Below are 23911 nucleotides of genomic sequence, written 5' to 3'. Positions count from 1 at the left end.
AAAACAAACCTTGAAGGTATGAGACGGCACTTAGAAGAGGTAGACTGGAGCACACTGGATACAGAGTTAGTTTAAAATGGATGGTTATATTTTAAGAATATATTACTTGAGGCTCAGGAGAAGTTTGTACCAAAACTTAGCAAATTGAAGACCAAAAAACATTGTCCAAAATGGTTTAATAGAGGTATGCAAAAAAAATATAAACAGAAAGAAAATGTTGTATAACGCATACAAAAGGGATGGAGACAAAACTTACTACATTTTTTTGAACATGCAACTGCAGCTGTAGATCATGTGAAAGCATATGATATGATATACTTAGATTTCCAGAAAGCTTTTGATAAGGTTCCACACCAAAGACTGATCCTCAGATTGGAAGCTGTAGGCATTCAGGGTAATGTAAGTAGATGGATTATGAACTGGTTGATGTATAGGAAACAGAGGGTGTCGATTAGAGGAGTCACTTCTAACTGGAGTGAGGTTGTTAGTGGAGTTCCACAGGGATCAGTACTAGGGCCTGTGCTTTTCTAATCTATATTAATGATCTGGACTCTGGGATAGTTTGCAAACTTGTCAAATTTGCAGGTGATACTAAATTAGGTGGCTCAGCTGATACAATCTCAGCAGCACAGGCTATTCAGAGGGACTTAGATAATATTCAGTTGTGGGCCGACACCTGGCAGATGAAATTCAATGTGGACAAGTGCAAGGTAAGACATGCAGGTAACAAAAATGTCCACTATAATTACACTATGGGAGGAATAGAACTAGATGAAGTAACGCATGATAAAGACCTAGGAGTCTATGTGGACTCCTCACTTTCTCCATCCAAACAGTGTGGGGAAGCAATAAAAAAGGCAAACACAATGTTAGGGTATATTGTCAAAAGTGTAGAATTGAGAACAAGGGCCGTGATGTTCAGACTGTACAATGCACTAGTTAGAGCTCATCTGGATACTGTGGACAGTTCTGGGCTCCACACTTCAAGAAAGATATCGCTGCTCTAGAGGCAGTTCAGAGGAGCAACCAGACTTATTCCAGATCTGAAGGGAACGTCCTACTGAGAGACTGAGGAACTGAACCTTTTCACCCTGGAACAGAGGAGACTACGTGGGGACTTGATCCAAGTCTTCAAAATCATGAAAGGCATCGACCACATCAAACCAGAGGGGCTTTTCCAGATCAGCAGGGACACACGCACCCGAGGACACAAATGGAAATTGGGCTTCAAGGCATTCAAGACAGAAAACAGGAGACACTTCTTCACACAGAGAGTCACAATCTGAACAAACTCCCCAGCGATGTGGCTGAAGAGACAATTTGGGAACATTCAAAAACAGACTGGATAGGATCCTTGGATCACTCAGTTATTAATGGACACCAAACGAGCACGATGGGGCGAATGGACTCCTCTCGATTGGACACTTTCTTATGTTCTTATGTTCATAAAGATCATGCACTTCGGACAGCATGACTAAAGGTTAAGTACCATACGTTACAAAGGATAACCCATGGAGTGTTGTGTTTGGAAGTGTGGCGTACTAAAGAAAGGTACCAGCAAACACAATAAAAGAGACCGACAACTCTCTTTAACCGACTTTTATTAGAGATTCTGTGAACCGCAATACAAATATGAATGTAATCTGGCGCAGTCTGACAGACCGCACACAATATGTTCAGAGAATTAGAGCTCTGATCTCGATTCGTTTATACTTGCATTCCCTTCATGAAGATTTTTCTGGTTCACAGGTGCAACAACGAAATATGCCTTTGTTAAAACACAGACATCCAGGGCCTGGAGAGAGAGAGAGAGAGAGAGAGAGAGAGAGAGAGAGAGAGAGAGAGAGAGAGAGAGAGAGAGAGAGAGATGAACAGTTTAATTTCATCTCATCTTCTAGGCAACCAAATCTTAAGAGATGAACGTATTTCTATTGTGCATTGATTACAAAAGATCAAATACATTTAGCTCCCCCTTTAGGAAAAGTGTTTTTTTGTTTGTTTGTTTGTTTTTCTTTTCTTTTTTTGGTTTAACACGTATTATTATTATTATTATTATTATTATTATTATTATTATTATTATTATTATTATTAACATATATTGTTAATACTATAACATTACTAATAATTCACTAATTCAGTTCAATAGGTACCTGACGTCAGCAGGTCTTGCATTTTTCTGACCGAACATCAATCACGTTACACCGAGCCTGTGGACGTCAGCTTTAGCGGAGAGGTCAAAGGTTATTCAAATAAACCCAATAATAATCCAATAAATACATACTAACAGCTACGAATTTGGGGAAGAAACGTGAGTATTATATATATATATATTTACGTTTTTAGAAACAAATGTATAGAATATATAGAATGAGTCCAAATGACCGATGAAACAAAAAAATATGTGGGGTTTGAGTTGGTTTATTTAGTCATTTATTTTACTTGTAAAGCCATTCCTAGCGAAGATCCAGATCCTGTCTTTTCTGACGAAGGAGTTTGGGTGCAGATCATGCTCCGTTGCAACAATAAATACCCATAAGAAATGAAATCAATCTTGCACGACACTATATGCATGGTTGACGTCTATGTATTGTAATATCTAATAAACCGCTCTTATAGATGGCTTTTGCTGTGCAGATGTAACAACGCAAAACGCATTTTGCACACCGGGAGCTGCCAGCTGACGTAACGTTGTAGTAAGGTTGTGTTAGTGGACTCAGAACTACGTTGTATCCACAAAACCCACCGCGTTGGCGCAAATGCCACCCAGCTATTGTGTGTTGTGTGAGTGGTGGGTGATCCCCTCACTGCACGGCATTCAAAAGCCCCCCTGTCGTGGCTCCTTTACTGCCCTCTGGGGGTTTTCAGCGCTTATTAGCACCAGCGAGCGCAAACTGCACCTGTCGCCGCTCATTTGCGCGCCGACGAGAAACAGCCGCAGTGAACGTGTGCAGCAAACCAGCGCGCTTGCATTACGCACGGTCACTATATGCGACATTGCTGGTGTTTAAACATGTCAACAGATTTATAAGACGCTAAACCTCTTTAAAATAGCGCTGTTTTACTGTAGGCGATTATTTTTGTACCAATCTACATTTCGAGCAGCTGTAAAACAGTCCTCGGTTATATTGTCAGCCTTGGTGTTTTTTTTAACATGATCTCTATTACATGAATCATTTTATTTCAATTTAAATGCTGCTAAGGCTTATTGGACGCCGACTTGGACGTTAAAACACAGAGCAGCGCAAATGTTTGTTTTGCAAACTGGATAAATGTGCAATATTGACCTTTACAAGGAAAAGGGCGCTTCTGTGTCGTTTTTGTTATTTTCCCTTGGGATTACTGTTGCTGTTCTGGTGTGTCAATCAGTGTGTGGAGGAGGAGGGGGGTGAAGATAGTTTGATAGTATCTCAGTGGTGCAGCTGTTTTTTTTTGTTTTGTTTTTTCCTCTTACCAGACTGAATACAACAGTTGCAAAGCACACACACAGCTTCAAGACTTTTATTTCCAAGGAAAGGGTTGAGAAGCGCAATCCCAGATTCATGTCTAGTGGGTTTGGATCTTTACGACATAACATGGAGATATCTACTTCTGCAGATGCCCCCGTCCCCCCCTACTCTGTTCAGCCAATAACAACAGTGTCCTTGTCTGATCTTGTTAATAATAGCACCGACTTCCAAAGCCCCTAGCCACGCATTTTTTAACCACATATTAGCTATGCGGTCGCAGGCAGGAAGAGCCGGCCCTCGTGCTCGGGCTAGTGGGACAGTCTCATGCATTCCCTTGTGCTCATTACGGCCGCGCCGTCTTGTTTCAATAGGGATGCATTTAAGGTGCATCTTAGCCTTTGTAAGTGTAAGATTGTGCCGTTGTGACAGATTGTCAGATCATATGAGACAAATAAAACTGGAATGGTTGAGATAATATCCCCTTTCTCGGTAAAAAGCTGCTGCAAGAACGGTTGTGTCTGCAGGTTATTGAGTTTATCAACACAAGTTTATAACTGAGAGAGATGGTGCCTTTTCTTCAGATGCTCCTGAGAGCGAGATTGCCAGCAGCCTAGGGATGACCATCTGTGTCAAGTACGCGTTTTCTTGGGACTGGACTCACTGAAGCCACTTTTCTGCTTGTCTCCCTGTGCCCTCTGGGTGTCCGGATCCATCTAAAGACATTTAACTCTTTAACAGCAGGAGTTTCAGCTTCATTTAACCCTATACAAGCTTATTTGTGCAGCTAAGGGCAGTCATGAGGAACTGACATATAATGAATGCTAACTGCAGCGTTTGCATTCCTGTCGGTCCTAAATACATTGTCCAGCCTGACCAGGGTCAATTCAACTCTTTTCTGGTCTTAATGTGCTTAACTTAAGCTTTGAGCTGTTGAATATACTCTCCACAAACCTCTCAACAGTGTCATGTGGGGTCTGTGTTCAACCGCTGTGGCTAGAGGTACAGATTTTATAGCTGATGAACGGGCCCTGAATTTCCTCTCCTCACACCTTAAACCTGACTCAGAACGCACTGTTAGAGCTACAGTAGCCAAAGACAGCGCCTTTTACTCATCACTGGCCCTCCAATAGCTCAACATGCGCCAATTTAACCACCAGACTTGACTGGATGCACCTTGCGCGTTGTTTTGGGGAAGTGTGCAAAGGGGCGTGAGCAACGGGAACTGGTTTTTCTGTTCCGGCTGTTCATTTTCCTAACGGATTTCATATTTACTCGCTGGCTACTTTGCATGTCTTTATTGTTTTTAAGCCAGAACAGCCACTGGGCTCCTTCTCTGGGCTGTGCCGGGCTAAAGAGAGCGCTATACGGATGCACAGTCGGGCAGGATCCTCTGGTCCCCCCCAGCTGCTCAGCCAGTGACAGTTGGTGCTCAGTTGGCCCTTTCTGGCTCATGAAAGGGCTGAATTATTGGAAACCCCTCGAGGGAGGAGGAGGGGAGGCTGGGGAGGGGGACCTGTGGGTCTCTGGACATGTGGCACATCAGCTGAAATCAGCATGTAGCAGCTTGTGTGCCCTGCATAGCTCAGGCCTCTATTCTGAGTAGCTCAGGCAACTGTAACAAATAATGGTACAGTCCATATGAGCACCCCTGCACATTGAACTTGCAGTGGGAGTGCCCCAAGCAGGGATTGCTGGGAAGAAGAAGAAGACGTGATTGGGAATTTAGAGAGGGAGGAAGAGGCAGCAGGCATCTGAAGAGGTGAGTGGGCAATGTACCTCCTTATCAGTGGCTCTGAGGGGGCATGGGGCACTTGGAGGCTCCAGGGTGCCAGGTCACAGTCAGGATCAGTGAAAGTTAGGTGTTGTGAGGTGTCTGTGTAGTGCTGAAGGGTGGGAGGGAGAGGGCCTGTAGCTGAGCATAAACAAGGAAATGGAAGAGCAGGGGCAGTGAAGCCAAAAGGGAAGCCATAGTTGAGATGGGGGGGCTTGACTGTGAGTTGATATAGAAGAGATTTCTGGCTGACTGGGGACTCCCAATGTCAGGGAGACTAAGGAAGGGCTGTGTGTTGTTCTCCCCTGGCTGGGGTAGTGGCTTTCTGCTGTGATCCAGCTGCTGTCAGTGCCTTGCATGCTGGGGAAGTGCCCACACTGCCACATAGGCTGAGCTCTGCAGGGAAGACAGGCAAAACTCACTGCAGCAAGCACAGGGGGCTCAGGACCCACCCCACAGAGGCAAAGAGGGGGCCTAGTGAGTCGGTTGGACCTTGGTTTATACTCTCTGCCAAGCTGGGGGAGAGAGTTTCTCTGCTGTGCTGTGGGAGAGGGAGATTCCAAGATGGCCGTCGATCAGAGAGTCGCAGCAGGAAGAGGGCTGTTCATTTCCTGCTTCAGCTCTCCCTGCAGTTGGGAGTTTTAACCCCGGGGAAGGCTCCGTTTTCGAGCACTGCGGCTCTGGGGAGGGGAAAAAAAGAGTTTAAGTGTCGCTATACACCTTTATTGATAGTAGTTACTTGACACATGACAGCACAGGCTGTGGGGCCTGCACTAACTGCCCTGTGCCAGAGAGCACTGCTCTATCAGTGGCAGTTGGGGCCATGGTGTAGTAGCATTCAACAGGTTAACGTGTGTGCGTCTTTAGGCAGAACAAAGCAGTGCAGGGAGTCGTAGAAATGTATGTATCGGGTAAACAGGCACTGATTTGATTGTTTTCCTTAGCAACCGGAAAGAAACCATTGTTTCTGTGCCGTTTCCTCTACTGTCAGTTAGCTCTTCTGGAAGTAGCTGCCTGTGTGTCAGTTACATCCCCTGCTGGGCCTTTTCCTTTCAGATTGTATCTGGAGAAGTATTTGAGGAATTCCTCTCTCGCTTAGAGGGTTAACACACAACCTGTGCCGACCACACAACCTCCAGCCTCTGTTAATTATCATGGTGCTGACAGGGTGCATTTTTCTGTTTGTGAAAGCGGGAATTTTGTGATCCGAGCCTTAGATTCCATGCAGAAATGTAGGCCTTAGTCTGAAGTTACATTTGGGTGCTGGTCTTTTACCATTAACCCTTTCCCTGCCGCCATTTTGTCCAGGTATGAATGCAGCAGTCCTGACCGATTTGAATCTGGCATTTTAAGGGTTAAACTGAAAATGCCTGTTTTCAGAGCTCAATTGGCTGTAGGCTTCGTACTGAGATTCAGTCTGGTTGAATACCTGTAGCGGGTGGGTGGTGGGGATGGGACACATTTTTCTGTATAGATAGTACAGTTGCTTATTTGGAAATCGGACATGTTGACAAAGCCTGGCGTTCTTCACGAAGCGTATGCATCCCTTAAGATCTTGTCCCCGCTGTGCTCAGTCCCTGTTCTGCCTCAGACCACACTGTGTTCACACTGTCCCTCACAGAGGGACTGTCATCTATTTCACTCATTTACTAGCGGACAGGGAGGCAAAGGGTTAAGAAGGAAAGGAAGGAGTATTTTCTTGTGCACCTGGATTGTGTTGCAACCCATGTGGGACTGTGGATGCAGAACCTGGGTCAAACAAGAGCCTAAACACAGACAGAACATCGCCCGCCCTGTGGGGCAGCAAGGGTTAAACACTTGTTTTTGTGTGAGCTGTGTAAGATTGAGACTTGTTGTGCTCTTTTCTGCTGGAAATGGTACTTGTCTCCAGTCGGTGTCCTCTTAGACTGAGTACAGAGCACGGTTTGCAGCTACAAACCTCACTAAGGTCATTGTTTCATACTGAAAACGTGAAAATGTATCATTCTGAGTATTGAAACAAAATAAAAACTGCATTGAAACTGCTCTCCAGGATTATCACAGTGGTGCTCCAGCTGAAGGTGTCTAATGATCTCCCTGCACTCTCTTATCTGTTAAGTGCTCTGTTGGTGTGTGTGTTTATCCTCTTTCTCTCTGATAGACACCGATTTGCTGCAATAATTAGTCTTGGGTTTTAGTGCCCTCTGATTTCTCCTTCCAACTTCAGTCTTATTCCCCAAGATTTTTTCTCTTGCTGCCCTAGGACAGTCTAAAGATAAGCAACAACACACAAGCATGCAAACTCTGCTCTGAGATATATAAGTACATGTGTTATTGTCTCTTTGGTACTGGCTTATTATCCCTGTGCCAAGTAATACAGCTTGGCACTGATACAAGCCGAATCCGTTCCAGTCCCATACCTGTTTAAGTTTTAAGATGAAACCATCAAGAGCAGACGTACCTTTCTAGCGGGGGCTCAGCCGTCTTCCCCCCTAGCCTCCAGACTGGCGGACAACTAAAGCTCCCTGTCTGCTCATTGTAATCTCTGCTGTGTTACACTGTTAACTCTCTCCAGAATGAAGAGATCGTTCCCTTGCCTTTATTCTTTTGTTTGCTTTAGGGAAACGGCGCTTAGTTCAGAGTCTTGGCCTCGAGTTGTTAAAAAAAAAAAAAAAAAACCTGCTCTCACATGCTTCGTCAGTTTAACTGCTGCTCCGTAGTTTTTTTTTCTTTTGCTTTTGAAGGGAGTCGACAGTAAACGTTCTTTGTTACTCCTAACAGCTGCTGCAGGAGCAGTTTTGAAAAGTTTAAGGCGCATTTCCTCAAGCAGGTGGCTGTATCACCTCAGCGCGGCATTTCTTTTGAAAAAATCCCATGATGCATTGCTCTCGCAGGGCTCCGTTGGGAGGCCCTGTCAGACTCTTTCAATCTGTCCCAGGAAGGAAGATGTTTTTCTTTTTTTTCCCGTCCTTCTCCTGTAATTGGCCCTCCCATTCGTTCTGAATCCTGTCATGGGGCAGGTTGTGCCACAGAGCCTGGGCCTTTAGCTATGGAGGCTTAACTGCACAGGCCGAGCCCAGAGGGAAGCTCTACATAAAGATCTCTTGGGTTGGGAGCGTTCAGGCCACGGCAAACATGGCTGTATTGAATTTCTGTAGCAAAATTAACCCTTTAGACAGGTGTCAGCCCGTGTTCACACCTCGACCTGCAGTCACAGTGTTATAGAGGATGTGAATTTGGCAGATAAGATCCCGCAATTACAAGTTTTCTTATGGGTGCCGCTCATAACGCTTTAGTGTTTTTTCTTTAGAAAATAGTGAATTGTGTTTTGTTTTGAATGATATCAATGCATATCCACTCTGACTGAGCAGTGGGCTGGTCCTTTTTAAACCACTAGAATGATATTATTGATATTTTGCATATTGCATGATGTGACTGGGGTTAACTTGTCTGTCATTTTCATACACAGGGGTGGGTTGTTGAAGGTTTAAGTGGGATGTGGGTATACCCCTAACTTGCTCTGAAAACAACCAGTTAGTTTAAGTGGGAGAATTGGAAAAGGGTTATTGAATGGTGCTGATAATGAAAATGACTTTCATACATACATCAGGGGTGTGAGATTCCAGTCCTGGGGGGCCGCACTTGTCTGCTGGCTTTCATTCAAGCCCAGCTCTTGGCTCCTTAATTAGTCCAATTAAACAATTAACTGGATGAATTGTTCCCTTCTCTCCAGACTCTGAAATGTTCTGTGGGTTCAAAGCTTCGAGTCATCAACAAATTGTAAAGGTATCGGCTATAAAAAATAAAATAGGAAAGTTCTAGATAAGCCTACCTGAGTAAATAATGACACTAATTAATTAATAGGAAGCTCTTGTTGGAACAAAAACCAGCAGACACTGCGGCCCCCCAGGACTGGAGTCTGACACCCCTACACAACACCATAGATTTATCATACATAAGGACAAATTGTGATTGTGTCCGTGTATTGAAGCTCTCCCTATGATAGCAGAGCTGTTCGTAACTATACCTGGCTTCTAACGCGTTGGGCCCCCTTTCAGCTACTAGGCGACATTTTGTTATCTTTAGAACTGGGAGGAAAATCATTGGAGTTAATCAAGTTGGACTCTTAACAACAAATTGGATTTAACTAATTTATCTCTGTCCTGAGCTAGTTAGAAAAATGCTGCAGGGTAGGGGTGAGGGATGGGCTACACCTGGGGTTAGTGAATGAAACCCTGCTTTTGTTTACCACCGTAGGTCGTGACTGCCTTTACAAAAGCCCTCACAACATAATCCTGCATAATCCTTGTGCCTCTCTAGGACTGACATTGTTCCTAGCTTTATATACGAGTCGTCACTCGCATCACTTTCAGATGGGTGTGAGTGGTTGCGTAAATGAGTTATCCTCCGTCAACAGATAACTTCTGAATATAAGCACCTCAGATAGATTTATGACATCAGTAGTAGAACATATATATACTGGACAGAGTCTTTAATCAGTCTGACTCCCGGACAGATCTCTCCAGTTCGCCCTTAAGCAGTTACCTTTCCTCACTAACAATATCTGTGCATCTCTTATCACTATATTATCTCCAAAGCTGGCTTGTGGGCTTATGCTGCTTGACTCACGGTTTACTCTTTAAAGCATTCTAGTCAATCAGTTACCTATTCTCCTCCATCTCCCCAGGGTGACGCTCTCCCAAAAAAGACATCAACCACCTCCCCGATACCGACACATCCACTCATCTCTCCCTCCGAGGACACCTGACAAGAAAGGAGAACAAGGGGGCATCTTCAACGTAAGGAATTAACTTTCCACTTCCGAATAACTCCTCGATGCCGGTACTTTTTCTATCTAGAGGCCTGTAGTGTCAAACCATTTGTGAGAGAAGTCTGTGATGCTTGAAGGCGCAAGTTGCAGGTTTGCGGAAACGGTCGAGTAACATACCGAGATTTTTTCTTCTCCCTAGTTAAGATCCAGACTTATTATTCCAGCCCGAGAGGTCTGAAGTCTTAACTGTGAGGGAGAAGGGGAAAAAACAGTGTTTCGTGTTTCTGTGCCCTGTGAAAATCAGAATTGTTTACTGCAGTGTTATCGGGTTTTCAATGTGTACAATAATTATACTTTAATCCCCCTTTCATCCCAGTTTTTTAACTATGTTTTTTGTTTGTTTATTATTTTGAACGGTTGAAGGGCTACGACACACATGGGTGTACCCTGAAAGCAGACAACTTTATAATGTAGTGAGAAAGACTTAATCCTTTTGCTATAGAAAATAATAATATCATTATCGGGATGTTAACCAAGGAACAGAGTGTCATATTTCCCCCCATTTTCTGAACCCTACAACTTTGTTTCAATGCGCAGAATGCCAGCTCCTCTCACGGTATTGTGCGCTCCATTGTAATTAGCTTCGTGCTGCTGGTCTTTTCCAGTAAATTCTCTGTATTAAAACCACTGAGTGAAAATTGCAAGAGTCTGGAAGAAAAAGGCCTGCGGTTTCAATGACTAATGGTCCATTAGGATCTCGGACAGATTGCGGAGTGCGTCCTTGTCTCGCCTATGAGAGACTGCATCATATTTTCAAATCCCTTTCAAGACCTCAGCAGAAACTGAATTCCCAAATTGTGGAAAGCTTTTTGGGGCAGGTGTTTGCTGCCTCTTAACTTAATTTCCATACCTTTCCATACTCCTTCTGTAGAGCTGGCCACACAAGTTGTCACCAGTCAGATATCCATATCTGCCTAGGCAGGGCTTCTGTCACAGCTTTGAGAAGTCTGACCTGATCTTTTTTTTTTTTAACGTTGATTTATCAGGTTTAATTTTCCACCTAAAATCTGTATATTCTTGAGATGGGAGAACTATTAAGTGTGTGTGTGTGTAATGACGCTAATTGTTATTGGTTGTGGTGGAATGCACAACCACAAAATGGACCCCAAGCCTTCAGTCTCAGAGCCGCTTACTGAGGGCCTGGTTTTCCAGAGATTGATTCACTGGTTCAGCAGTTTGATATCAGTTTCTCACAGATGGCAGTTTTTTAATTTAAGAAAATGTTCCTGTGGCGTGATTGTGAGTGAGCAGAACAGCTTTGAGTGTGTGCCAGTCATTGGCCTTAAGAGGGGTGCTGTATCCTTTACCGAGCCTGGAAAATCAGACCCTAAGGCAGTGTTTCCCAAACCGGTCCTTGGGGACCCCCTACCCTGCTGGTTTTTGTTCCAACTGAGCTCTCAATTACTTAATTGAACCTTAATTGAAGTAACAATCTGCTTAGATTTTACTTTTTAAATTGTGTAAGAAAATAGTTGTTTCTTCAATACGTTTTTTAATATAATTCTATACGTAACTTAAAACCCCTACTGTTTAAAATAATTGAAAGTCTCTGATTTAGGAAATTATTAGTTCAGTTAAGGGTTCAATTAAGTAATTGAGAGCTCAGTTGGAACAAAAACCAGCAGGGTAGGGGGTCCCCCAGGACCGGTTTGGGAACCACTGCCCTAAGGGTATGTAGAGGGCAGTGGACAGTTGAACAATTCACTGATTGGTTCATGCTGTTTGTTGACTGTTCGTTAGAATGCTGTGAACTCCAGAAATGATGGTTCTAATTGTTTTGATTGTATTACTGCACTTTTTTGATTATGACATCTGCCACGAAATAATAATAATTATAGGGAGTTGCGTTTAATTTAGGAGCAAAGTATTTAAGCCCCCCCCCTCATTTTCTTCACTAGATTATTCTTATTTCCTATTTTCTTATCACAGTTGGCTATTTTTCAGTGTACCTATAAAAATAATGTAACGTGGAATTTTCAACGTTTTAGGATAAATTAAAAATGTCTGTGTCAGTAAACATGATATATATATATACAGTACAGTGCAAAGTGAGTGAACAGATGAAAACTACATCAAATCCATATTTGGTGTGACCACCCTTTGCCTTCAAAACAGCATCAATTCTTCTAGGTTCACTTGCACAAAGTCAGGGATTTTGTAGGCATATAGTCAGGTGTATGATTAAACAATTATACCAAACAGGTGCTAATGATCATCAATTCAATATGTACAGTAGGTTGAAACACAATCAGTAACTGAAACAGAAACAGCTGTGTAGGAGGAATAAAACTGGGTGAGGAACAGCCAAACTCAGCTAACAAGGTGAGGTTGCTGAAGACAGTTTACTGTCAAAAGTCACACACCATGGCAAGACTGAGCACAGCAACAAGACACAAGGTAGTTCTACTGCATCAGCAAGGTCTCTCCCAGGCAGACATTTCAAGGCAGACAGGGGTTTCCAGATGTGCTGTCCAAGCAATTTTGAAGAAACAAAGAAACGGGCAACGTTGAGGACCGTAGATGCAGTGGTCGGCCAAGGAAACTTACTGCAGCAGATGAAAGACGCATCATGCTTACTTCCCTTCGCAATCGGAAGATGTCCAGCAGTGCCATCAGCTCAGAATTGGCAGAAAACAGTGGGACGCTGGTACACCCATCTACTGTCCGGAGAAGTCTGGTCATGGAAGACCTGCGGCCAAAAAGCCATACCTCTGACATGGCAACAAGGCCAAGCGACTCAACTATGCACGAAAACACAGGAACTGGGGTGCACAAAAATGGCAGCAGGTGCTCTGGACTGATGAGTCAAAATTTGAAATATTTGGCTGTAGCAGAAGGCACTTTGTTGGCCGAAGGGCTGGAGAGCGGTACACGAATGAGTGTCTGCAGGCAACAGTGGAGCATGGTGGAGGTTCCTTGCAAGTTTGGGGCTGCATGTCTGCAAATGGAGTTGGGGATTTGGTCAGAATGAATGGTCTCCTCAATGCTGAGATGAACAGGCAGATACTTATCCATCATGCAATACCATCACGGAGGCATCTGATTGGCCCCAAATTTATTCTGCAACATGACAACGACCCCAAACACACAGCGACAGTCATTAAGAACTATCTTCAGCGTAAAGAAGAACAAGGAGTCCTGGAAGTGATGGTATGGCCCCCACAGAGCCCTGATCTCAACATCATCGAGTCTGTCTGGGATTACATGAAGAGAGAGAAGCAACTGAGGTGCCTAAATCCACAGAACAACTGTGGTTAGTTCTCCAAGATGTTGGGGCCAACCTACCTGCCGAGTTGCTTCAAAAACTGTGTGCAAGTGAACCTAGAAGAACTGATGCTGTTTTGAAGGCAAAGGGTGGTCACACCAAATATTAATTTGATTTAGATTTTTCTTCTATTCACTCACTTTGCATTTAGTTAATTGATAAATACATTAACATGTCTATTTTTGAAAGCATTCTTACTTTACAGCATTTTTTCATAGCTACCTAAAGGTTTTGCACAGTACTGTAGATATATTAATATTACTCGGTACAACATAAATGTTTAAAATGCCCATAGAGACTCTCAGGTTTGCATCCTGAAATATGAATATTTTTTTATTATGAAAGGAAAAAAAACAACAGTGTAAGCAAAGCAGGGTAGGGAATATTTTAGAGAAAACTGGTTCATAAGATTTAGAAATTGAGACACGGTTCTCATGTCTGGATGAAGATCCTGCAAAGATGCAAATGATACACAAATAAAACAGAGAAGTGGACATTTGCTACATCTGAATCTGTGGATCCCACCTCGAAAATAAAGCTGTCATTGTGTCACAACCTCATCTCTACATGAGTAGGAATTCAAACCATTTAATAAAAAACATTACAAAAATGTGGCTGATCAGGTCTCAAAACTGGCACTTTATAGCCAGCTATCATTTTCTTTATATCTATCTATCTATCTATCTATCTTTCTTTCTCTTTCATTCTTTTTGTTTTATAAGAATACACACAATTGTTTACCCTTCTGCTGTTTTCCCTCCCTGTTTCCATCCTCGAGTTTCACTATGCCAGCCCAGCGTAAAACCCAGCTACAACAACAGAGTATCGACCAATCGATGCGCCCCAGCGTGTAAAGAATGCGACCTCACACCAGGGCTGTGCTGTGGCCAGGAAATGTGACATTCATCCCCCAGTTACCTGCAGAATCAAGCCAGCTAACGCGTGGCCTTTATCAACGGTAAATGGCAAGGCCTGGATTATCTGAATCCACAGAGGTCTGTCTGATAGATCCTGCCTGTCCTGCTTGTCCTCCCTCACGTTGAGAAGGCGGTGCCTCGGCTCTGTGGATTGCTGGCTGACAGCATTCTTCTAACCCAATCGCTGTAGCGCTCCCTGTGAGTCACTTCCTCTTCCCCGAGCTAAGTATGGTATAGAGGCGAGGCCTGACAGGGGCAGTTGGGAGTGAAATGGTGGCTGGTAGCACAAAACAACAGATCTTGTAGGAAGTGACAGAAGAACCGAACTCGCAGGTAAGTCATCACACCGAGCTGTGGATTTATGCATCTTGTACACGTTAAATGATTAAATGTATCCATTTCTGTGACACTAAATCGGGCCTAGAAGCTTTGCTTGATGATGCAGCACAAATACAGCAAACAGGACGTAAATCCTCAGACAATGTCGAGATGAATGAGACTCCTGAGAGATCAGAACTGGTATTGTAGGATGAGAAAGAGAAGGATAAGCCATTATATTGTCTCTGAGTGCATGTCTAGCTGTTTTTCATATGTATTTACATCTATATCCATGTAATATCCATTTCCTATACTCGTGTGCTCTATCATAAGTAGTTCACTGTTGTTTGTTACAGAAAAGCTGCTCCTCTTTTTCATTTTACTGCAATGCAGTCTTTTTTTTCCTTTTTTTTTTTTTTTTTACTGACGCACACAGAAAGAGCCTCTGTAACTGAGAACAGCCCTTGTGCTAAAATCAGGAGGTCTGAAGACACTCACCAAAAGTGACACGAGAGACATTTCACAACATCGTTAGCCACATCCACGAGATAAACGCGAGCAGGGAGAACCGTAGTAAACACGACTAATGACAGAGGTGTGGCCGGACTACGTCTCTGTGTCTTGCACATCCCTGCATACGGTCTGTTTACAGTCATCCCTGCACTTAAGGGGGTTACTGTAGTAATTCCAGGCAAAGTATGTCTAAGTATGACATGTTTTTGTAGTTCAGTTCTCCCTGACTGACATCGCTGTAAGAGATCAAGGCTGCATTAACCCTATTCAGTTCTCTGTATTTTCGACAAGTTACTGACTAAACCTACCTTTCCTTTATTGATAATGCTTAACAATTCTTTAATTTGTTGCTGTTTTGACAAAATCACTAAATGTAAAAAGATAGGCACAGAAATGAGTTTTCAGTTGTATTTACATCACACACTGTCCTCTGCATTGTATATGTTGAATGCATGGGTTCACTGTTCTGCCAACTGACAGTGCAGTCCCTTGCGTTGATCCCGGTACACGGTCAGTGACCTGTCTCTTCCCGGCTGTCCTTTCAGGTCCGACTGCAGGGAAGAGACTCCGCTCCCCGTCTGGCCTGGCCATGGGCGACACCGAGAACATCAGGAAGACGGCCGCCAAGGTGCTGTCTTGCGTGGAGAAAGTCTCCTCCTTCGCCACCTCCATCGACCCCCTCTTTGGCATCGTCACCTCCCTGGTGGCCGTCGTGCGGAAGGGCGTCTACGACGAGGAGGCCAACGCCCTGGAGGAGGAGTTCCAGACGGTCCACACCAAGCTGGAGAGCATCTCGCAGCAGAACAGGCAGACCCTGAAGCAGATACGCATCGACGAGATCCACGAGACCTTCTCCAAGTACGAGGAGTACCTCAAACACCAGTACCAGGCCTTCAGCAGCATGGTAGAAATGGTGAAGACCGACCCGGAACACAAGGAGAGCCACTTGCAGGACTTCCAGGACACGTACGAGAGAGACAAGGGCGAGCTGAGCCTGGACGTGTTCTACTACGGGGTGATGGGGACGCGCCGGGCCTTCGGGAGGCCTCTGCTGAAGGTCTACATGGAGCACTGCGACGGCAACATCAAGGTCATGGAGCAGAGGTGCTCCCACCTGACCAACCTGTTCCACATCGGGCTCATCTCGCTCATGGCCTACACCGCCGTCATCGAGGACGACGAGGACGACGTGAAGTGCAAGTGGACCCAGAGGGTGGTGGACATCCAAGCCAAGATGCAGGAGGTCCTGAGTCAATGTCATTGAGACCGCAGTGCCGCATGGAGAGAGAGAGAGACATCTGCCTCCGTCTGGAAAGCCCAGGAGGCGGCGTCCGCTTCAGACTGCCCTTTCTTACACAGGTCGCTCGAGCTGTATTGCTGTTTGTTTTTTTTCCCCCTGATGTTCCCAAAGTCTTAAGTCCAAAGATGCTCATCCACCCCTGCAATTCTTTGCACAGTTCTCTTTACATTCCAACTACTGATAAGAATGAAAACGGAAAAACCTTCCCGGAAAGCCGAAGAGCTGTATAGACCGTTGCACCGCAGCCACTTTGTAATATTTGCTCTGTTTTTATTTTGAACTACTCCGATGCTGTTCCTGTCTGTCATTTTTTTTTTTGTTAATAAACAGGATGAGATCCTAATGCCCTCGGTTGTGCCTGCATGTTCATTTCACGAGTTTATATATATATGATAGAAATGTATCATCACATTTCTTCTTTCTCTTCCTCTTCTTCTTCTGTTTTGCTGGATGTCTAATACCTCTAAAATATGGACTGGAAATCTCTTGCAACACCCAAAATGGTTAAATCAATCTAGTTAAGTGTTGTGACCAGGATGTTTCATTTAGTGTCGCCCAATATATTTTATTCCTAATGCAGTATTCCATCTTTTCGTCTTGATCTTCAGTTTTTGTTTGGATTATTTTCAGCAGAACAAAAAGCTTCTGAAAACTCTTCTCAGACCGAATCGGGGGCGACTTAAATAAGTGTTGCACATAGATCCCAAGATCATTATACTCTTAGGTTAGTGCACCGAAATATGCATCCCCCTGCCAATTCTTTCAGCTGCTAATCTGGGTGGAGTTGTTAGTTTAGCTACTGTCTGTACGTAATCTGCATTTACCATCAATAGTGGTCATGGGTCTCAAAAAGGCCTCTCTCTAAAGTCTGTATTATAAGTGAATACGTTGTATGAAATGTCTCTTACTGTATAAGAGATGTCATCTCATACAGTTTGGATGTGAGGACCATGAAGCAAAGCTGAGACAACTATACAAACTGTGAGAAATTACATTGCTTGTACGATAAGAGACACCTTTCACACAACCTATTCACTCATTATATACCTCACGAGAAAGGATTAGACACCCAAATATCGTTACAGTGGAAGAAACATACATGTTCATTCAATTTCTCTCCGTCTCAAAATGTTCCTGTCCAGGCTCCGTGGTCACCGACTTACAGTAGCTGGTCTGTGTTGTGTTTTCATGCTGGTTAAACTATTAACAACAGATGTGTATGGTGACGTTCGTACACAAGATAAGAGGATGTTTTGGAAACGCTGCTCTGTGATTGGCTGGTTCCACATGTGATTCCTAATGTAATCTTATATGCAGTAAGCAAATATCTGACGGGATCAATCCAACCTCTTTTCACATTGCCGTTTGTGCTCATTTGCTTTCACTCCCGCCTGTGCATGTGCTGTGCTGTGCTGTTGTTTCTGCATGACGTCCGTGATTGGTCCGTTGTTGACGGCCAGGGTGTTTGCACCTGTTTCCCTGGAGGGCGGGGCTGACCTCTCAGGTCTGTTTGGTTGTCCCAGAATGTGTTCCTTCTTGTCTGGGAGACATGAGACTGTATAAACTTTTCTCTTTGTGGGGCAGCTTTTCATTCAGGTTTCATTCAACTATTCACAGGGACTATTCAGTCTTTTTTTCCCCTAATATATATTTTTCCTACCGATTCACAAAGATGACATTGAGATTTCTGTACTGGTAACGGATATTTGCTGTGATTATGTGTATTCTTCTGTATTTTTACATTTCCAGGTTAAAAGCACAGCCAGTACAGTCATGCATATTAAGAATACTTTTGTATCCTCCCTGTCAGTTTGCAGGGAACTACGCAGCCAGCTGTACGGCAGGTGCTGCCCTCTCACTAATGAGGTGTAGAGGTTAACAGCCACAGCAAGATCGGAGGAATTAGCTTTGTGGACGAGATTATTTTCATTTTATTTTCATTTTTTTAAGATGATATAAAACCAACACTAACAGCCAGATGAAACCTAAATCAGCTTTAAGATGAGGTGCTGGTTCTGCCAGTTACTTGACCTTAACCAAAATTACATGAGATATGGGATGAGTTTCAGTCTGTTTTTATTGAGAGCTCTTTTTATTTATGTATTTAATTGAGAAGCCTTATTGAACCCTTAATTGAACCGATAATTTCCTATATCAGAGCCTTTTAATTATTTTAAGTAGGGGGTTTAAATTAAGTATACAATTGCATAAGGAACTTTATTATCTTATTAAGGAGCCAACTTTTTATCAATTACACAATTTAACAAGTCAAATGTTGGCAAAAAATATTTTCAATTAAGGGTCAATAAGTAATTGAGAGCTCGATTGGAACAAAAACCAGCAGGATTGGGGCTCCTTCAGTACCATTGGATTATATGAATTGGTGTCCAAGAAGAAGAAGAAATTGCCAAATATTTAGTGTTCCCCTTTACTACAGTGACGATTCAGCAGTTTTCTTGTGATGTAAGCATCCATATACTGTCCTTTGTCATGGGTTTTTCACCTGCCCTTATCACACTGTACTCGTATCCTCATATCCTTCTGGAGCCTCTGATCCGTCCATAAACCCTTTTTTTGTTTTCTTCCCCCCCCTCTCCTCTCCCCAGCCTAGGAAGCCATGTCCGACGACATCCAGGAAGACCGTGACAAGCTGAAGAGGGGCATTGTGAAGGTGCTGGAGTGTGTGGCCACCATCTCGTCGGCGGCCGCCGTGGTCAATCCCATCTTCGGCATCGCGGGCTCGCTCATCCGCGTAGTGCTGCACCAGATCGACGATGAGGAGATCCAGACCCTCAAGAGGGAGTTCAACAGTGTCAACCGAGCCCTGGAAGACCTGTCGCAGCAGAACCGCAATGCCCTGCTGCAGATCAAGAAGGAGACCGTGGACGGCCAGTACTCCAAGGTGGAGGAGAACCTCAAGAACCAGTTCCGCAAGTTCATGGAGCTGGTGGAGGCCCGGCCCGACCTGCAGGGCCGCAAGAGGGAGGATTTCGAGGAGAGCTACAGCAACGACCTGGGCGACCAGAACCTGCACTCGCTGTACGACGGCGTCATGGGCAAACCCAAGCTCTTCAGCAAGCCCATCCTGGAGGTGTACATGAAGCACTCGGGGGGGGACCGCAGGGCCATGGAGCGCCTCTGCACCCGGCTCACCTACCTGTTCTGCATCGGGCTGATCGCACTCATGGGCTACGCGGCCGTGGTGGGCGACGACGAGGAGGGGCTGAGCGAAGAGTGGACCGAGAAGATGGAGGACGTGCAGAGGCGCATGCAGGAGGTGCTGAGGATGTGCAAGTGATCTGGATACCCCCCCCCCCCACCGTCCCTCTCAGAACTGAGAATGTAACCGCCACCGCCCCACCGCTCCCACCCCTCTCCCTTTCCTGAGCGCCCGCCCACTTTTTACAGCACAGGAGAGGCTGTTAAAAGCTAAAAAAAAAAAGCTGTTAGGAAAGCTTTTCTAGGAATCCAAGGGTGAGCGAGGGTCTTTACAGATGACAGCTTGTGACGGAGTAGTTTACACCATTGGCGTGTTTCTCGATTCATCAGTAATTTAGCTTCCCACCGCCCACCCCCCAAAGAAAATACTTTATGGACTAATTAACTATGTCTCAGAGCCTGCTTTGCATTATGGGAAATACACATTTTGACAGTCATTAGGATGCATTATACATTTTGAACCGAAACCAGTTCAATTTCGCCAGACTTCCAGGTAGTCTATAGTTTCACGTGATCAACAGAGGTCACGGATTCCTAATACTCCACAATCTGAACACTAGGGCTCCTTCCAGTTGGGATTTGCACTCAACACATCTATTAAAAGAACAGGTCTCATACTAGCCTTCAGACATTGAAATATGCCTCTTTTCTCCAGACCATTTGTCCCAAGTTGGACCTCAGTGCTTTACGAACGAGCCAAAAAGCACTGTGCGCCACAGATTAATTCCCTTGTCGACTTCCTGCCAGTAAACACTGAGAAAACCTGGCTGAGCGGACACTCCAATTAAAACATGCCATCCAGAGCGAACGATAATGACAGGAAACGGCCAATGATCTGAATTACTCCTCCAAAGCAGCCAGTCTCTGCCTTCTCTCAGTATGTAACCAAATCTCCGAGTCTCATGTTTCTGATCTGTTGAATATAGCCTGATGCTGGTAGTTTATTACCAAACAGCACTACGAATCCGTCTGCTTTAGGAAACTCGCCAGCCGTTTTGAACACGTTTCTTCACACTGCTGGGGGAAAGTGCTTGCCTCCTCTTCCTCTGCACACAGAAACTGAAACGGATGCTCTTCGGAGCTCTGGCGTGTTTGTTCATTGTAAGCTATTCATCCCTACAAACACTAACCCCGTTGTGTCATCTGAGTGTGAGGCTGTGTGACAGTATATCTCTGTAACACTAATTTGAACAAAGCAGCCATCACTTTGTGCAAAACTGTGTGACGCCTCTTCTGTTGGGCAACAAAACAGCAAAAAGGAAACCGTTACAAAGCTCTGAAAAATATGAATATGCAGTTCCATGTGTAGATCTCTTTATTGACCTGATTTGCACTGGCTTCTTGTTGACGTATATCTTTTGTGTGGCTAGGGAAGTTTAAAACTAAAACACTACAAAAACCTCTCCTTCGTTATGTGGCTCTTAATGACAGAATAATAACAAAGGCCCCACTAGATGTACACTACATTCTCAAAATCAATAAAAAAATTACGATATTGCGCAAGTGAAGCGTAATATCGAAACCAGACTGGACTGGAAACTGAAAGAGATTGCATCCTGGAATACCGATGCAATCTTCTTCAGAGGAAAAAAGCTGTAGTCATTTAGTAGACCTTTTTAAACTGTCCTGATGGTTCCGATGTTGAATTGAGTCTGATTCCCAGTTCTAGATATTCACTACAAACTGCAGTTCTGTTGAAATCTCTTGTTCTTTAACTTCTGTTATGCTTTGACTAAGTCACACCAATATGTTTTGCATAGGAAACTGAATGTATTATAATCTTATATACTCTTACACTACACTTAAAATAAACTATCTACGTCGTATTGCTGAAAATCCATCCGATTTATAAGAGCTGTTGAAATATAATCACCCCGGCACGATAGAGGTATTTTTTTTTTAAATCTGCACTTTCATGTCTTGGTTCTTTTTTGAAATCTCGCTAGTGCAGTCATTGTTTGCTGTCTCCTGTTAATGCAGCATGAGTTTGAGAAACGTGACTGTCTTAAGATGTTATAATGAGGAAATAGATATTTTGAAATAAACCCAAAAAACAGGACAGTCTTATCCTTTAACCTCATTACATCGTAACCACTAGATAAATATTAAATCCTATCAGTTCACAATGTCCAGTGTAGTCTGTGCCTCACTATGGAGTCTGTACAAGGGCTCTGAAGTAGAAAGAAAAAGAAAAACCTTCACGGCTGAACCGCAAAGGGTAGATTTCCAGGGAAGGGATGCTCGCTGTATACATAACCTTTGATTATTTGCATCCTTGTTCCTTGGTAACACTGATTTGTTTACACTAGTGCTGTCGCCGGTTAAAACACGACATTGGGGCCAGTCTGAAACCTGCGGCCCGACATGCCTGCAGAATTGAACACGGTAGTCGTTCCAGTTCACAGCTTGCCCTTACCTATTGATTTTGAAAGAGCAAGTTGGCCAAAGAAAGTTTTTTTATTGTTTGTCTGTTTTTCAAAACAGCTTTCACACATACTCTTTCACTTTAACTTAAGTTTGAGGCCTTGTAGAGTGAGATTATTTAATTTCTTTCCAACGTGAGAGATCCATCCTGGCGTTAGATCTGAGCAGCCTTTGCACTGGGAAGGCCTTTTATTATAGTCGACCTAAGACACAAAAACTAGACCCTACCATGCCAAGAGTGCCTCCTGTCTATATGTTGTGAATGCAGAATTTGCCCTTTAAAATGTGTCATATTACATGTCCATTTTGACTCCCGGGACACTACTTAAAACTGAATTGTACTATGCATGTGTTTTTATTTGTCTTCATTGTGTGCTCTTCACTGTCTCTCTCTGTGATCTTGGTCAGTGATGTTTCTGTGTGTTGTTGTACATTTTCTTCTTATTAGAATGCACTTTGGAATACAAATGGAAGCACTTAATCACTCAATAGGAGATACAGAGGAATGATTGGTTTATTTCCTTCCAGAAAATGCTTATTTTTTTGTTCAGTAAACCTTGTTGTACCACCTCATCGTGCAATATTATCAATAAACTGTTACAGAAAGAGGGAGTTTTGTGGAACTGGTTTGTTTTCACGGAATCCACACACGTTTTATTAAAGTTGCATCACAGAATTGCCATAGTTGCCTGACATTACTGATTGTAAGTGGTTTCTTAGGCTGCACTTCATCCTTCCTAGCACAAGGTGGCGATGTAGTCTTCATCATTAAACCACTTAATGATTAATAATCTGACGATTCATCTAAATTACTCATTGTATGAAGGCGCATTGATTAAGAGCAGCAGCCGCGGATGCTTCGCTTTATTACTGATACCCCTTATTCAATATTATTTGTTAGAATAAGTAAATATGTGTAAATAAATCGATATATGTATTCGCCAGTGATTGACGTTGTTCTGTAGAAACTTTTCACAGCTCCAGAATTAGAAATAACGGAAATAAATTATGGCCTTTTGTGTTAAATTGGGACATCATTCTTTCATTTAATGCGAACTAATTTTAAATGTGCACATCTGTAAGCACTGCTCCGCTTTACCTCACTGATATTTTATCCTCCAAAGCCCTGAGAGCTATAGTCTTCACTCCACTGCTCCCAGACTCCTCTGTGTCCCTCCTGTGGGCTGGGAGCTGTATTGAACACAATTCCGCTAGAAATCAGGGTTTTTAAAGTGCTTTTAAATCTTGTTTTAAGACTTTTCTTTCTAAAAAGGCATTTTCTTCATTTGTTCCCACTTGTTTGTACGTTCTCTCTATATCTGTGCTGTTACTGCGTTGTTATTTGACATGTTAAGCGTTTTCTGATGCTTTGCCTGGAAAGGTGATGTATGAAATATGTAACATAAAATTCATATTATTATTATTGATGCTGAGTATAGAAAATGTGTTTGTGATCAATCTGAGTCTTTATTGTATTTTGTTCATTCAGTTCTGCAGCAACGCCTCAATATAAAACTCCTTCCCTCCCATACATAAAAAAGCAACAACTTCACTCTCTCTTCCTGTATTAATTTAGCACCCATCACTTCCCTGGGTAGCAAATATGTTTAAAAAAAATCTAATTCTCTATGAAGCATGACTGTTGTAACAACCTATCAATATACAGACTGGTAACGAAGGAAAAATCTGAATAAATGAGTGGTGGAACATAACGAATGCAGATGCCTCCAAACAGGTGCACTGCATGATACAATTAAGCAATTAACATCCCATCATGCTCTGTGGCATGTGTACAAATGCTGAGCAGCCCAGTTGACCTCGATTTTGGATCAAGATGGCAAGAGGAAAGGATCTCAGTGACTTTGAAAGAGGGGTCATTATTGGGGCACGAATGGCAGGAGCTTCAGACACACAGACGCTCAACTGCA

General features: G+C 43.5%; 1 protein-coding gene and 1 long non-coding RNA gene across 4 annotated transcripts; one reads left to right on the top strand and one right to left on the bottom strand.

The window, feature by feature from the left end:
- Positions 1–1584: 1584 nt before the first annotated feature.
- On the bottom strand, positions 1585–9949 carry LOC136767441 (uncharacterized). The gene is made up of 2 exons (XR_010821831.1): positions 9862–9949; positions 1585–1795 (listed from the first exon to the last, which is right to left on the bottom strand). It is a non-coding gene; the product is annotated as an uncharacterized LOC136767441 (long non-coding RNA).
- rpz (rapunzel) lies at positions 9884–22592 on the top strand. Of its 3 annotated transcripts, none has more exons than XM_066721218.1 (2): positions 9884–9995; positions 18947–22592. In XM_066721218.1, exon 2 carries the CDS (start codon positions 18958–18960, stop codon positions 19636–19638), a length of 681 nt encoding a protein of 226 aa, XP_066577315.1. In that variant the 5' UTR covers positions 9884–9995; positions 18947–18957; the 3' UTR covers positions 19639–22592. The 3 variants fall into 3 exon arrangements, with proteins under 3 accessions (XP_066577315.1, XP_066577317.1, XP_066577316.1); XM_066721220.1 differs by lacking the exon at positions 18947–22592 and adding an exon at positions 15586–16687 and having other exon boundaries at positions 9891–9995; XM_066721219.1 differs by lacking the exons at positions 9884–9995; positions 18947–22592 and adding exons at positions 13433–14542; positions 15586–16687.
- Positions 22593–23911: the final 1319 nt, after the last annotated feature.

Source organism: Amia ocellicauda, chromosome 14, assembly GCF_036373705.1.
Source record: "Amia ocellicauda isolate fAmiCal2 chromosome 14, fAmiCal2.hap1, whole genome shotgun sequence".
Taxonomy (NCBI): domain Eukaryota; kingdom Metazoa; phylum Chordata; class Actinopteri; order Amiiformes; family Amiidae; genus Amia; species Amia ocellicauda.
Note: the sequence above shows the minus strand (reverse complement) of the source record. Positions and strands in the feature narration are given on the sequence as shown.